The 16083-nt window shown below is 52.8% G+C and overlaps 1 protein-coding gene across 7 annotated transcripts in view; it reads right to left on the bottom strand.

Annotated features, from left to right (window-relative positions):
- The window catches only part of MVB12B (multivesicular body subunit 12B), a 208854-nt gene that overhangs the window by 30995 nt on the left and 161776 nt on the right, over window positions 1-16083 (bottom strand). For all 7 annotated transcript variants that reach the window (XR_009739594.1, XR_009739595.1, XM_061433526.1 and 4 more), the window contains exons 8-9: window positions 11313-11368; window positions 8677-8736 (exon numbers count right to left, since the gene is read on the bottom strand). Coding sequence is in view for 5 of the 7 variants with exons in the window: in XM_061433526.1 (XP_061289510.1) it covers window positions 8677-8736; window positions 11313-11368 (116 nt within the window). In the remaining 2 variants the exon portion in view is untranslated. The remainder of the gene's footprint in view (window positions 1-8676; window positions 8737-11312; window positions 11369-16083) is intronic.

Below are 16083 nucleotides of genomic sequence, written 5' to 3'. Positions count from 1 at the left end.
GGGAGAAGGAAGAACTAAGCTTATCGTATATTAAAGCTTATTATAAAGCTATCAGAGTCAAGGCAGTGTGGTAATCATACAAAAAGAACAGAGATGAGTGTCAAGAAAAACATCCATTGGTCCACTTACAGATGGAACTATACGATAAGAGTAACACTTAAAACTACCGAAGGAAGTAAACAATGGTAAGAAAACTGGTTAACGGTTTAGGATAAAACGAAGCTGGTTCTAGTTTTTACCTTCTAATAAACTTCAGATGGATCAAATAGTTGAAAACTGTTTAATACTGTAAGATATTAAAACACAAAAGGGTATGAGAAAATAGGAGTATTTTTTATAATCTTAAGTATGACATGAAACCAAAAACGAAACATTAAAGTCATGATTGCCCATGAAAAATTAAAAACTATTATATAGCAAAACACATCTTTAACAAGGTGAAAAGCCACTGGTTAAAGTGTGTGTGTGTGTGTTTGAACATAGGACAGAAAGCAGGCTGTTACAAAGAACATAAAAAACTCACAAATGAATGAAAAAACTAAAAAAGCCAATAGAAAAAACTGGGCAAAGGGCACACACAGAATAGATTCACAAAAGAAGTATACAAATGGCTGATAAATATATGAAAAGATGTCCACCTTTACATACATGTGATGCTTATAGTGAGGGTGTGGGAAACAGGTACCCCTCACACACCACAGGACAGGGGGAGCAGGGGGGTCACTGTCTTTTTGGAAAGCAAAATGGTAATACCATGCATTCTTCTAAAGAAAGACCCAGGAGAGCAAAGACGTGTACAAGGAAACATACTGCAGCAGTGAAATAGTAAACGATTGGAAACAACTCAAGAGTCAATCAATAGCGGATTGCTTACATAAATTATGACACAATCATAAAAGGGAACCACATGTAGTCATTAAAAAGAATGGGGCAGATCTGTGTGCGATGACATGGAAGGTTGTGCAAGATATACTAGTCGGTGTGAAAGCAAGACCCAGGAACGGTATGTGCGGTACTGACATCTGTGATGCTTGCTGGATGCGGGCGTCTCTCCCAGGAGTGGACCATGGGGGGCTCTCTTTAAAAAACACGTATGACCTTTGCACTTGGAAAGAAAACACTAAATGTTAAAAACTGATTCTGATTGGCAGGGTAGACCCTGAAGATGATAAACTGCCCACGATGGCTGCCACACTTTATGGGGAGAGAACTAGTCTTGTCTGTGGCCTCAAACAGTGGTTCCCAAGCTGTGGTCAGACTCCTGAAGGGTCCATGAGAGGCAGGTCCCCAAGCTACTTCCCACATTTCAAATTGGAAGAGACCCTGATGCTGGGAAAGACTGAAGGCAAAAGGAGAAGAGGGTGGCAGCAAATGAGATGGCTGGATGGCATCACTGATGGACGTGAACTTGGGCAAGCTCCAGGGAATGAGGAGGGACAGGGAGGCCAGGCACTGCTGCGGTCCATTGGGTGGCAAAGAGCTGGACTCGAGCTAGCGACTGAGCGACAACAGCAACCCTTCTCTTATGCCTTTAGGATGGCTATCCATTAAACTAGTTCATTAGGTTCCTTTGTTTTTGGCTGAAATGATCTCAGCTTAGTGTGATAGCTCTGTAAGAATTCAGTGTATACCTGTGGCGGATTCATGTTGATATATGGCAAAACCAATACAATATTGTAAAGTTAAAAAAAAAAAAAAAGAATTCAGTGGCATGACTGAACAACTGGGTCTTTGAAAACAATATAAACAAAGGGGGAGCAGAACAATAGATAAGAAAGGTTAACTTCTATCTAATTAACTAACTTTCATTTAATAAATGAAGTAGGTGAATTTCTTTCCCCAAACATATCAGCTTCCTGACTGAAAACAAAAGATAAAAAAGATGCTGGGGGATGAAAACGTTGAATCTCACGGATAAAGGACACCTTATTTCCTGTTGCAGTTTGAGACCTGACCACTAGATGGTGCAAAGTGATCACGCATTTTGTGACATCGCCCTCTGCAAAATTCTTCTAACATTAATATGCACAATGAAAGCTTTCCAGAAGTAGGAAGAATGAACAATTGCACTGGGATATGAACATTTTGCTTTTATAAAATTGGGACTCTGCCATTTCATTACTGATACAAAAATCTTCTGCCTCACTTTCTCTCCGCACATGCAGCTCCCAAATCCACTCTAATCTCATATATCGGAAGCGCTTGCAGAAGTCCGTGCAAAGTGGGCGTCCACAAGTTGGTTCCAAAAATTCTTTTTACCTCGTGAGGCCAATTGTATTTCCATTAATTTCACCTCAATGTCGTGACGTAAATGTGAGTGGAATCAGCCCCAAGCTAAATAAGCAATAAGCCCCATTTTTCAACACACAAACACATAAAGATGTCAGCTCAAACTGTTTACTAATTAACACTTAAAAAGACACAAATTAGATATGCGTGGCTAAGAGCAATTATAATCAAGACGAATTTCTCTAGTCATTTGGGAACTGAAAAAAAAAATGCCTAATTGCTGGAACCAATGTTTTAAAAACTGAAATCACGCCAGTTAGCAAATATGTTCATTTAAGGAACATTCCACGTGACTACACTCTGGAGGACCGACCACAAACATGAGAACAAGGGAAATATTCAGGTATAAAATTAAAATTGTAAGCTCCTTTGGATTTATAACTTCATCATTAAATACATCTGCAAACAGCAGCCCATAAAAACCTGTAGCCATTAAGTGGTTAAATGGACTGCCTCCCTTGTCAATTTTAAGGGAGTGATTAATATCAGATCGTCCCTTTACTAATTAGACTCTCCCTTGTCTTTTAGCCTTAAAGTCGAGTGAAAATGGAGGCCGTCTGCTCCACCAGGGAGTGTGCTGGGCTAATGATGACGCTCCTCGCCACGTTTCTGAGTGGGGTGACCACTGAAGGGGGTTGAACGCTGTGGTCTTTTCCAGGGGAGGGCGGCAGCCATGGTGGGGAAAGTCTTTGTGTATGGGGCTGGGAGGCTCTCGGGTTGCCCTTTCAGGCATAGGAACCCTTGGCTCCTATTTATAGAGGCTTGCGGTATTGTGCACTTGGCATGGAATCTATGGTCGAGGCCACTGTCTCTGGGCCACTGCTCTGGAGACAAGGGACAGGGCCGTGGGTGAGGGAGGTGGGGCTGGGGGTGGGGGTAGGATGAACAGGCTACGGGAGAGGCAAGGAGACCGGAGAATCGCTGCCGAACTGAGGAGCTGGGGAGCTCCCGGGCTGGCTGCGAGGGGCATCCATCAGAGGGAGGGATGGGGCGCCTGCTTACAAGGGAAATAAAGAGCGGCAGAGACAGAGAATATTTATATGCCCATCTCCTGGCGCTGAGAGAAGACGCTTCATCACCGGGTCGGCTGCGAAATTACACTTTTCCCGACTCTTGAATGGAGAGAACCTTTTGTCTGGGCAACAGGGAGGACGATAAGGGCTTCACACTGGATGCAGCCCTCTGGGGACCCCTGCCGCCCTCCTGCAGAGCCCAATGACTGCTGCCTGGGGCACGGGGGCCAGGTCAGGGCCAGAAGGGACCACTGCAAACCCCCCGCCCCCTGCCCGCCCAACAGCTGCTGCTGGCTGCTCCCTGGTCACTTCCCGTGGCCCGGAGGGGGTGAGCAAAAACATGCTCTCCTGACTTAAGGGGTAATTTACGTGGCAAAGCCCCGGCCCCGAGCCGAGGGTAGACGTGGATGGCATGGGATGCGGCTGCTGGAGCCTGGAGAGTGACAGCCTTCCAAGCGAGGACTGGTTTACTCACCTCGGCTTCGTTTACTTCAACAGCCCACACCACCTGCGAGCACCTAAAGAATTCCCCCCACACGTGGCGGGTGGCACGGCCACTGACTTTATAATCGTGACCTTCCTGGGGGGCCACTCGTGAAACGCAGCCTGGTGTCACCACGCCTGCGGGGGGCCTCCTGTGGGCGCTACGGCCATGGTGGGACCCCAGGCCTGCATGCCACCCTGAGGATGGGGAGGCCAGGGGACCTGCTCCAGGGTCAGCATAGGTGGCGGATTTGGCGTGCTATCTGGGGGAGGGGGGCTGGACTCAAGAACTGTGTCCCTCCACTATGCCATGTTTCCTCCGCGGTCCGCACAGTCCACAGACATCGGTGTCTACACAGCGGCGGATGGCTCTGGTCCACACTGCCAGCGAGCCTTGTGCCACCTCCCTGCTGGCAGGGCCAGGTGGCACCCTCTCCTTGAGGTGGTCAGATTCCACGGTGGGGGAGCTGGAGGAGCACTGCCACCCACTGCTGGTGGGGGAGGGGCGACACCCAGTCTCCCTGCACTTGTTACTCCTGGAAGTGGCAGGCTGGGGTCCGGTGGGTCCCTGCTCTGGGTGGGGGGGGCACCTGGGGACAGGTGTCCTCTCTGGTCCCAAATCACCAAGCTCAAGACAGACAGAGTGATGAGGCTGGTTTGGGGGTGACTTGTCCCTGAGGCCAAATGATGGTGACAGAGCATCCCCCAGGCAGGGCAGGGTGGGGGACGGTAAAGCCGGCAGGGGAGCAAGCAGGCCATGCCACTCCTGGACGGGCTGCTTCGGGGCGAGCACTCCCGCTTCCTCTACAGCCAGGACCACCCGGGGCCCACGCTTCTGCTGTGTGCCAGGATGACACCACCTCCCCCTGGAGGCATGCAGGGATAAGGGAGGGGAGAGCCTGCCCCTTACAAGGCAGCCCCCACAGATGCCAGGCTCTCCCTGCTGTTTGCGAATCCCCGGCAAGATCTGGGGCGGGGCGGGGGGGGATGGTGGTGTTCAGGATGGGCAAGGGGATGGTGCAGGTCACCGTCAGCCCTGAACCCAAAGGCAGTCTCCTGACTTCTTGGGGGAGGGCGTTGGGCTTGATGCCGTAAACAAGAGCAAAGCAAGCCCCCATCCTCCTCCCCAAGCAATGCCCCTCACCCCCGAAGGACAGACAGACTGGGTGTGAGTGAAAAGGGGCAAAATCAAGGGGACCCCCAGGTGCTCAGGGCCAGCCCACGGAGCCCGAGAGCGGGGCCAGGGGGCCAGGGAGCTGTGGGCTCAGCTCCTCCTCTGCCTCCAACTCCAGGAGCTATGCTGAGTTCAGGGGCTGAGAGGGGCTAGTTCTCCAGTTTATTTATGGAGAATGCTCGCTGATGTTGCGGGAGTGTGTGGATGTCAACATGCTAATCACCATTACGTGCACGCGGATGGCTGGTGGAAGTAACTTCTAAATCCTCAGATTAAATGAAAACCCTCATGGCCTCCCTGACGGTGGGGATGTCAGTGATGGTTTCCCAGCCTATTTAGCATGTCTAACCTCTCCCCATTTCCCTACATTTTCTCTAACTCCACTTTAATCTCCTTCAACAGAGAACACAGTGTGTGCTTTTAACCTATCACTGAAAGCAAGGAAGGAAGCCGGGCGTGGTCCACTGGCTCTCTCTGCTCTGCCACAGAGGGCAGAGCGTCAGGCTGCAACAGGGCGGACTTGCACCAGCTCACCCGCTTCCTGTGGACCAGGGGGGTGGTGGTGACAATGACCACAACATGACTGGGCTTGTCTGGTGGTCCGCCTACCAATGTAGGGGCCGTGGGTTTGATCCCTGGTCCTGAAGGGTTCCATGTGCCTCGGGGCAACTAAGCCTGTGTGCCACAACTACTGAAGCCCACGCGCCCTAGAGCCCGAGCTCCGCAACAAGAGGAGCCGCCGCGATAACAAGCCCGTGCACCACAGTGAGAGAGGAGCCCTGGGCCCCCGCAACTCGAGAAAGCCCATGTGCAGCAATGAAGACCCAGCGCAGCCAAAAATAAATAAAAATACACCACCCACCATCGTGACACTTGCTATACCTCACTAAGAGACACTTGCTCCTGGGAAGAAAAGTTATGACCAACCTAGACAGCATATTAAAAAGCAGAGACGTTACTTTGCCAACAAATGTCTGTCTAGTCAAGGCTATGGTTTTTCCAGTGGTCATGTATGGATGTGAGAGTTGGACTATAAAGAAGGCTGAGCGCCAAAGAGTTGATGCTTTTGAATTGTGGTGTTGGAGAAGGCTCTTGAGAGTCCCTTGGACTGCAAGGAGATCCAACCAGTCCATCCTAAAGGAAATCGATCCTGAATATTCACTGGAAGGACTGATGCTAAAGCTGAAACTCCAATACTTTGGCCACCTGATGTAAGAATGGACTGATTTGAAAAGACCCTGATGCTGGGAAAGATTAAAGGTGGGAGGAAAAGGGGACAACAGAGGATGAGATGGTTGGTCCATCACTGACTCGATGGACATGACTTTGAGTAAACTCTGGGAGTTGGTGATGGACAGGGGGACTTGGCATGCCACAGTCCATGGGCTCACAGAGAGCTGAACACGACTGAGTGACTTAAATGAACTGATACCTAACTGGGCAGCTGCCACAGCAAGTGCTGCTCTGGGCCATTTCCATGACTGTCTCAGTGATACCCACAAATGCTACAGAGCGTTTTCATTATTAATACTTTCCTGGCTTTACATAAGAGGAAACTGAGGCTCAGAAAGGTTACATGGAAAATCTGAGGATGCTACCCCTGCCAAGCTCTGCTCAGAGCACCCGACATCAGCACACCGTACTCTAAACAAACACATTTTTGGCCCTTCCATGGCAAGAGAGTTAAGAGAATTGATGGTGGTTTCCACCATGGACACTGGCTCTACCACTGGGCTCTCTCCTATTTCACCCTGTCCTGGTCACCTGAAGGCCCAGGTGGGGTCAGGACCCAGGCTGATGGGCCTCCCTAGTACCACTGTCCTCACCAGCCTGAGGACAGGGGGCCATGGACTTTACGTCATAACGGAGGGTGTCTGGAGTACGATGCGCTAGATCTCCATCTTGTCTTGAGCAGATAACTTCGCCTCTCTGAGCCTCAAGTTCTGACCCACGAGATGGGGAGGAATGTTGTCACCTGGTCAGCCTGAGGTGAGAATCGGTGATAATGGAGGTAAAGTCCAGGCCCAGAGCCTGGACTTTATGCATGTAGCAGATGCTTAAATAAACGGGGCTCTGGCTACAGCCCGGGAGGACAGGCAGAGAGAGAAGGGGTGACATTCACAGCTGCCCTGTCTCCGGCACTGGCTACCTACCCCCACCAACCCACAGTGATGGTCACTTGCTGTCTATGGTGTTTTTCACACCTGTCCCTTTAGTGTTCATGAGACAGGTTTTCCTGTTATCCAAGCTTTAAGCAGAGAAGGGGCGTACCCCTGGCCCCCCCACCCCCACCCCTTAAAGTCCGTGCGACCTTGTCCATCCTGAAAGGTCACAGGCCGCTCCCCGCTTCACAGCCTGTGGCCAGAGCTGCTGCTGCTAAGTCGCTTCAGTCGTGTCCGACTCTGTGCGACCCCAGAGACGGCAGCCCACCAGGCTCCCCCGTTCCTGGGATTCTCCAGGAAAGAACACTGGAGTGGGTTGCCATTTCCTTCTCCAATGTATGAAAGTGAAAAGTGAAAGTGAAGTCACTCAGTCGTGTCTGACTCCCAGCGACCCCATGGACTGCAGCCCATCAGGCTCCTCCATCCATCAGGCAAGAGTACTGGAGTGGGTTGCCATTGCAAGTCTCTGCAAAGGTCGTCTGGACACGCTCGCCGGCGCCACCCTGTGGGGACCCCACACAAAGGCAGTCTGGGGAGGGGGGCGTCACCTCACTTTCAGCCAGGGCTGACCTGGGGCTCCACCCACCCGTGTTTTTCTGATGTGGCAGCCGGTCATTGTTCTACCCCTCTTAAAATCTATAGATGACAGTCAGCTTGGGGTTTTACAATTTACTGAAAATCCAAGACAAAGGGGGACTTTTTTGTCTTGTTTTTGCTGTGACAGGTTTAGAAATTTGTTGTACTATATTGATTCAATTTTCCTTGATTTCAGCCATCTTTCAATAATGCAACCTGCTTCTGCTAGCCGGGTACACAAGAGAACACCCAGAGGAGCTGAGAATATTGAAATGGTTCTTCCATTTCCATCTCTGAGACGGATGTCCCTCTCTGAGGAGAGCCGGCTGCAAGCATGTGACCGCTTAACAGCCGTCTCCACACAGAAGACGACACGCACGCCGGCACTGTCTGATGGAAGTGGGGAGACCACCGGGAGAGCTGACCCCCAGTTTCGTTCTGTTATCGCCACTCTCTGTCCTCAGAGGTGTCACATGTGCTTCCAAATCCTGGGATCTCTTTTTATTAGGAAAACATCCAAACTCTTTCTAACCAGTCTGCCAAGTGGGGTTTGGCTTTATCAAGCACAATGGAATGTGTCCTGATCCTTCCTCTAAATTGTGAAACGGCTCGGACATTTCCTCAAACCCCTACTGGAGGCAAATAATACAGCTGAAGGATAGAGCCAACTCCGCGTCCTGGCCCCAGCCTCTGCCTTCTTTAAGCCGAGACTTTTTTTTTTTTTAACAAAATGAAGCAGCGTTGACTGTTCCGTGTTATCATGTAAAACCTTCCGTCATTACTTTAAGTAATACACACATTAAAAAGAGAGCTTCTTTTTCTAAGAAGTAAACTTGAGTGAAAGCGTCTTTCTCAGAGGGCTGCCCCACCCCGAGGTCCCTTCTTGTGCCTGGAACACACCCTTAATGTGGAAGGGAGACGCCGGGCCGGCCAGCGAGGACCCGGGCCCCACCTGCCCCATCCTGGGGAGCTTGCTTACCTCTTTTTCAATTTCTGCCAGAGATTTGATGGTGATTCCCAGGAGATCAAAGGGCTGCATCTGAAAATACATCGAGTCATCCTCTTACGTGGCTGGAAAAATTGCTGCTTCACATTTGCTCTTCTTCACAACTGCGACACTTCAAACCCCACTGCGATCTGGTGTTTTCTCCACTCCTTTGCCACAGAAACCATCAGTGCGACTCCACAGTGCTGCAGGAGCAGACTCAGAAAACCTGGCTGCCGCCGGGCCCCTTCTGGTGGGGACTCCTGCTTAGGCACCCAGGTCGGGGGCGGTCACAGCGCTCCTGAAAGACCATCGCTGTCACCAGTCATTTCTGCCTCTCGTCTCTCTCTGACTGCACCCCCATAACCCTCCCCGGAAAGGCCAGTATGCTCTTTCTGCAGCCAGGGGGATGCAGGTACCCACGGCTTCACTACACTGCCCTGACCACCCCCGCCTGTGTGTTGGAACAGGTCTGAGGAACTCTGGGGAGGCAGGCAGCCCATCTCTTGCCTGGGACTCCTTAACATCAGGGAAGGGGGTGGAGGGAATTCTAGGTCATTTAAAATGCCAGGTGAATGAACTAACCAACTGCCTATCAATGGTCATTTGAGAAATCAACAGTGGTGGAAAATAATAACACCATTTTAATGGGGTGTTTGTTTCTAAAACTTCATAGAGATGGGGACCTTTCTTCTTTGAAAACACTGGCTTTTCCACAGCCAGCATGAAAAATTAAACCACAGGGCAACGAGAGTCAGCTGGAGGCCCAGAGAAGCCTGGGCTGAAGCACCCGGTGAGGGGCAGAGGGAGCCCTGTCTCCAAGGTCCCTGGCCAGGGTCCCCTCTGGGATCCCCATGGTCTGTATTCCCAAGGCAGCTCTGTGGGGTTAGCAGCTGGGGGTGAACAGGTGAAACCCGAGAGTCGGATAAAACCCCCGGAGGCCTTCGTGGTTTTGAACTGCAGCCCAGAGGCAGGGGGCAAGAGCTGGAGTCTGAGCAGGGCCAGTGGGGGGATTCCCTGAAGGCCGGCTCTGAGCCCCAGGACCTGGATTCTGACGGGACTCAGTGCCTCCGCCTGCTTCTAGGTGGGATGTAGCAGGACAGGTTAATCCCTCCATCAACCTCCTCTCTGGTTACAAAGCATCAGTGGGCGGGCCCCTCCCGGCCAGGCCGGGCTGCCGGGAGATTAGAGAGAGAAGCGAGGGGAAGCGCTGGACTTGGCCCGTGGCCGCCTGCCTGAGCACTCGCTGAGTCGGCAGAGCCCGGACTTGGGACGGGGCCACCGAATTAGGCTCTCGGCTCCTGGAGCTGCGCTGCCTGCGACCACAAAACAGTTTGGCTTTCTCCTGCTGCCAGCCCGCGCGGCGTGAGCATGGGGCCGCCTGCCCACGCGGCCCGGGATCCAGCGGTGGTCCAGCTGTTGTATCATTAGGCTCTAACTGCCCCACTAAACTTGCCCGCTTGGAGCCGCAGCGCAGGACAGAATGGCCTCTCCAAGTGCGCGGGCGGGAGAGGTGCCAGCGTCTCCATGGCAACACAGCCAAGTGGAGTGAGTGGTCGGCTGAAGTTACACAGGCTCCTCGTGTCAACATCACGGGCGTGTATTTTTCTTTTTTTTTTTTCAAGATTAAGCTGCTTACCAGAAGGGTTCAGAGGAGGCCTATTATATTTCATGAAAATGGAAACTCTAGGGCAGGTCAGATCGCAAGCTGGGTGGTTTTAAACTGGATCCAAGAAAAACACTTTTGCTTGAAGGACTCCGAGCTGGTGCCCAAACCAGGGCTGTCATGTTTATTAACTACTCAAGAGCAAACTTCTGCAGCAAGGATTTGAAAAAAATCCAGAAACAAGTCTACTGAGCCCGCAGACCAGGCCTGCACCGCTGAGGGGTGCAGGCACCGCCGGAGACAGGGCACAGGGGTGCCAGATGGGCCCTGCAAGGCCGTGCATGCCTCTCAAGGTGTGGGGTCTGGCCTTCAGGTCTGGCTAGTTCACTCATCCCTCTGTCACTAAAGACGGTTTGGGGGCCCAGCCTGGCCTCGGTTCCCTCTCGTGTACCGTGGGGTCTGGGTTGGCCTGCCGTGGGCGATGGACCCACAGCTGCCGGGCAGCTGCCTGCGTGAACAGGCCCAGCCCTGCCATTCAGACGCCTGTGACTCAGAGCAGAGAATGTGGTCATCACAGGATGTGGCAATGACAATGGGAAAGGGTTAGCAGCTTGCTTTCTGCTGAACGTTGTCAATGTTAAATAAAAAAGAGCAGAAATTAACAAGGTGAGCTTGGAAACCAGGAACATTTACAGCCAGCGAGGTTCAGAACAATTCACCATCACAGCTGAATCAAGAAGCCTCGGCTGTGGTTGCGTCTGAGTGTGTCTGTTCGTCTGTCTTGCTCCCTCCCCACCCTTATCCTTTCTTTTCTCTCACTTATCAAGAACCTTCTAGGCACAGCTACAGAGTCCTGCTCTTGAGCTTCCGGTGGTGGGGGGTGAGGCACAAAGGTAGCGATGGATGATTCTGGCAAGGGAGGGGTTTGGGGGCTGCCAAGATGGCCCTGCAGCGCTGTGAAGAGAAGGGCTTAGGCTAGGGGTGGAGGGAGCTGAGGGGGAGGGCAATCATGCAAGAAACTTACACTTTCTGGAACACAAGAAAACTTCTCTGAAATCATAAAAGGCACACCATCCATGGCTGCAAAAGAAAAGGGGGAAAAAAAAGTGAAAATAAATGGCATTGCAGATCCACTGACGTTCAGTAACTTGAGCTATTGACACGGACAGTACAGGGCGGTCAGGGGCTGGAGCCGGCTGACACGTGCACAGGTGAGTGGGGCCGAGGGCGACGTGTGCCCAGGTACCATCCGTGCTCCCAGGACACACACCTGGTGAGCGAGGCAGACACCCAGAGGGAAGTACAGACAGGAACTGTGAGAGCAAGGACAGTCCGGAGCCCACCCAGGGTCCCAGCTGTGAGTGGGGGGAGCTACTGAGGGGCTGGGAGCAGGACAGAGGCTCACAGGGTGGAAGGGACAAGGCTGGGGGCTCGGGGTGGAGGCGGGCAGTGAGTGTGTTCATGAGGTGCCCTCCTGGCCGAGTCCTGATCACAGCCAGGCTGTCAGGCTCACAGGAAAGGTCCAGGTTTGGGGGGAAAGAGTGGTTCTGGAGTCAAAAAGATTGGGTTGAACCCTGGCCACGACCTTGGGTGTGCTTGGGTTTAAAAGGAGGGCAGTGCGGCCTGTGTAGGAGTTGGTGTGAGCTGTCCATGTGAGCTCGGCAGGTGGGCCTATGCAGCCACCACTGCTGGCTCCTGGTCTTTTAGGGCTGCATGGAGGCTCAACTGTCTGCTCAGTGTTCAGAGGACACAGAAGCGGTGGGAATGGGCCCCCAAAAGGGAAAACAGGGAAGGCAGGGGTCAGGGGTTCAGGTTCTTTCCCGCCGCCCTGCATCCACAGTGTCCCCAGGTCATCATCGCCACCAAGTCATGACCTGGGGCTGCCCCTCTTCTCCTGGGATGAGGGATTCCTACGTCCATGTGGAAACCCTGGCACCCAGGGAAACAGGTCACCCTGGACAGAGCGTGACACAGGCGCTCCTAGTGTGAAGGCTGGGCAGCCACAGGCTTGGGAGATGGGCAGGGGCTTCTCCCGGGGTCCAGCGTCCCCATCAGCCCCGAGCAGGGGCCAAACTGGCCTCGCTAGTCCCAGCCACAGGCACGGCATGGGGGGCCTCACGGTTTTCTGGTCAGTTGTGGTTACGGAAAGATGTGGAGTGATGAGTTAGTTCCCTAGGAATGAAGGTCCCCACTTTCCCTGTCGTCTTGGGGTTGGAGGGCCTTGTCTGGGACACTGGTGGTGGACAATGGTTTTTCTTTTTTTTAGTCCTAAGAAATAGAGAGTCGCAGAAGCAGAAAGAAGAACAGGAAGTAAGAAAAGAATTCTGGGACAAATCCTCTCTGATCAACAAGATGAGCCAAATGTCTCATTTTAAGCTACTTCCATCATTTCTGGGGAGGGAGAAAATGGACCTTCTCTGGGAAGTATGAAAAGGAACTAGCTCGGCCGGCTACCCTGGATTAGCCGGGGGTGGACCTCGCGCCAGCTCCCCGCAGCCGGCCCTACTACGGCACGGGACACCCCCTCCTTTCCTGGGCTGCGTGGGCCATGGGGCTCGGACAGAGACATCTGTGGTCAGAGACCTTGCATCACAGAGGCCCCGGGGACCTGCCCTCCCTGCCTGGAGACCCAGCTAAGCACTGGGGACAGTGTGACACCTCCCCAGGAAGGAGCAGGGAGCCCACTGTCACCTTAAGCAGTATGTCATATACACAAATATACTAAGGAAATGTGAGCACCTACACGCATTCTACATGCATGGAGAAGGAAATGGCAACCCACTCCAAGATTCTTGCCTGGAGAATCCCATGGATGGAGGAGCCTGGTGGGCTACAGTCCATGGGGTCACAAAGAGCCGGACATGACTGAAGTGACACAGCCATGCATGCGCATTCACAGCTGGAAAATACAGCCCTTAACAGATGATCCCTGAAAGGCTGCGATGCCTTCTAGAATAGACAGGACAAGGCCCACTCAGAACCCAAGGGAAGGGCCAAGCTCCCTTCCCCGCAGTTGCCATCGTCCATCCACCGTGGCTGGAAGTCAAGGCTCACCTCACGTGGCACTCTGACCCTGGCTGCTTCCTGATGCAGGCCAGTGGGCATGCAGCACTGGCAGCATTTCTGATCACTCGCAGACAGGTGGTCAGGGGCCACATAGGTGGAAGCAGTGACTCTAGTCTCTGGCCCTCCTATGAGGGATACTTGCTATTTCTGACAGCAAACCTGCTTCTTCCACACCAGGGCCTTTCATGGTTTTGATAATACTACATGCTCGCCAAGTGTCTAGCTGGCCTTTGGCCAGCTCTTTTCCAACAGACCTACGGGCCAGGAGGTGACTATGTGCGCCAACAGCCCCAAGTCACACCCACCACTGTCCTCTGGACCCACACTTCCCTCCATAGTCAGTCCCCTCGTCATGAAGCCACCGCCCACATCCTGCACCCCATGTCAGATGCTGGGAACCACAGCCTACTTTACCTGTCCCTCAAACTCTCAAAGCCCCTGTGGTCACCTGCCCTGGCTGCATTCCTGGGCTGGGAACCCTGTCTGGTCATTCACTGGGCTTTCTGCCCATCATAGTGTCTGGAGGTTCTGGAAAGATATGATGAAGATTGCCCTTCTCACTGGTGACATCTGTTTCCATCAAAATGTCAATGTCTGTTCTGTGAACTTGTGTTCTGAAAATGTGGTACGCTGACCTGCAAGGGCCGGATTACTACAGGAAATGAGAGTCCTGGGGAGCACTGGGCAGGAGTGAGAGACACGAGGCTGGAGTCACAGCTGCACCCAAAGGGAAGGGACAGGAATTGCCAAGGAGGGGTGCTCCCTTCCCCCCCTTCACCCTATGTCCACCCCCGTCCCTCCACCATCCCTCTGGGGTCAGCTCAGCATGTCCTCTTGCAGGACGCTGTCCCTGAAGTCCTGCCTGCCCCAATGGGTGCCTGGCTAGGGCCGCGTCTCCTCTGCTGGCCATGGGCCTCTGACTGTCCACATCTGAGTCAGCTCTGTGTTCCTATCCCAGCACAGGGGGTGCCTGGGGAGCTCAGCATTCCCTGTAACGGGGCTCCAGGCTGGGATACCTCTGGGGAGAAGGGAGGATGCATTCCCAAGACTGAGAAGCAAGAGGCAGTGTGAGGGTGGCCCTTAGCACAGTGGGGTGATGGCCTCCTGATGGGGTTGAGCAGCAGAGGGGCTGCTGTGGAGAACCACGCGGACCTAATCCCACCTTGAGGGGAGCCGTCTGGGGAGGGAGAGAGAGATGAGAATCTGGGGATAAGTTTCCACCTCATCTTAAGAGTTCAGGATGGGAAGATGGGCAGAGCCAGATACTCCTTGCATTCTTCTAGAGAACAGACTCTAACAGTCTTGGAGGAAACGAGAGTGAATCCACGGGGTCCTGGGGGCAGAAGCTGCTGAATGGGCAGGCGCTGCCTCAAAAGGAACAGCCTCTGGGGTGACATGCTCGGACTCCCTGAAAAGGGGAGCCAGGTCCCCAGGAGCCGCTGAGAGTCTGCTGAACAGATGATCTGCCAACCAAGTTTCATTTATTAAAAAAAAAAAAAACCTAGCATAGCCAAGATTATGGTAGGCTGAAAGAAGGCAGATTTGAGCAAAGCATTTGACAAATTTCTCACGTTATCTGAACAGACAAGACAGATAAGTACGGTTGGACAATGTTAAGGGTAGGAGAATCCATAACTGGTTGGACTAGATGTTCAAGAAGCTGATTAATAGATTGACACTGACCTCAAGCAACCTCTCTGGAGGGTGCCCAGGGCGTTATCAATTACTTCAGTGAAGGCACGCAGAGTAGGCATATCTGATATGCGGCCGATGGGGACAGCCCACAGACTGGATAAGGGAGAGAAATCCAATAGAGATCTCAAGAAGTCAGGGTCATGGGCTAAATTTAATAGATGGAATTTGTTAAAGGTCAGTGTTAAGTCCTGTACCTTGGGTCCAAAATGCCAACTGCGTCAGATGGAATGAAAGAGATGTTCACGCTGGAATAACAGCAGAAGACACAAAAAAACACTTGTCTGTAGTGGAACAAGTCAACAATGTGACCTGGCTGTTTAGAAGTTGGGAGCTGCCATTGTACGCGACAGCACAGCCGTCCCCATGCCAGGGTGGGGGAATCACCACCTTGGTCTGTTCTGGGCTCAACGGAGGGGTTCCATGCTGGGATTGCACTCTCAAGACCACTGTCCTGGACAGCTTGGTGAGGGACCTGAGGCCAGCCCACAGGAGGGAAGGAGAGGAAGTCATCAGATCTGCTGCTGTAGGGAGGCCTGACCATACCTGGCACCCAAGAGCCCAGTGTCCCGCATGCGAGAAGAAGTGCAGCTAGATGGGTTCTGGTCCAGACAGAAGAGGGGCTTCCCTGGTGGCTCAGCAGTAAAGAACCTGCCCAGCAATGCGGGAGACGCAGGTTTGATTCCTGGGTCGGGAAGAGGCCCTGGAGAAGGAAATGGCAACCCACTCCAGTATTCTTGCCTGGGAAATCCCATGGGCAGAGGAACCTGGTGGGCTACAGTCTATGGGGTCGCACAGAGTCGGATATGACTGAGTGACTGAACAACCACCATCACCAGATAAGAGAAGCCTTGGAGGTGAACATGGTCAAGCGTCTGCACGTGTTCTGAGAGCTGTCACAAGAAGAGGGGCTGGCGTCAGGGCACGATTTCCGGGGGAGACCTTGTCCTCCTCTGGAGAAGCCGGAAGGAAGGGCACAGCACTGGCTGAGAAAGTTCCAGACACACGGCCACTTGTCAGGGGGTTAGAGAGGGATC

The sequence above is a fragment of the Bos javanicus genome, chromosome 11 (assembly GCF_032452875.1).
Source record: "Bos javanicus breed banteng chromosome 11, ARS-OSU_banteng_1.0, whole genome shotgun sequence".
NCBI lineage: Eukaryota > Metazoa > Chordata > Mammalia > Artiodactyla > Bovidae > Bos > Bos javanicus.
The sequence above is the reverse complement of the archived record's forward strand: the minus strand, read 5'-3'. Positions and strand labels throughout refer to the sequence as shown.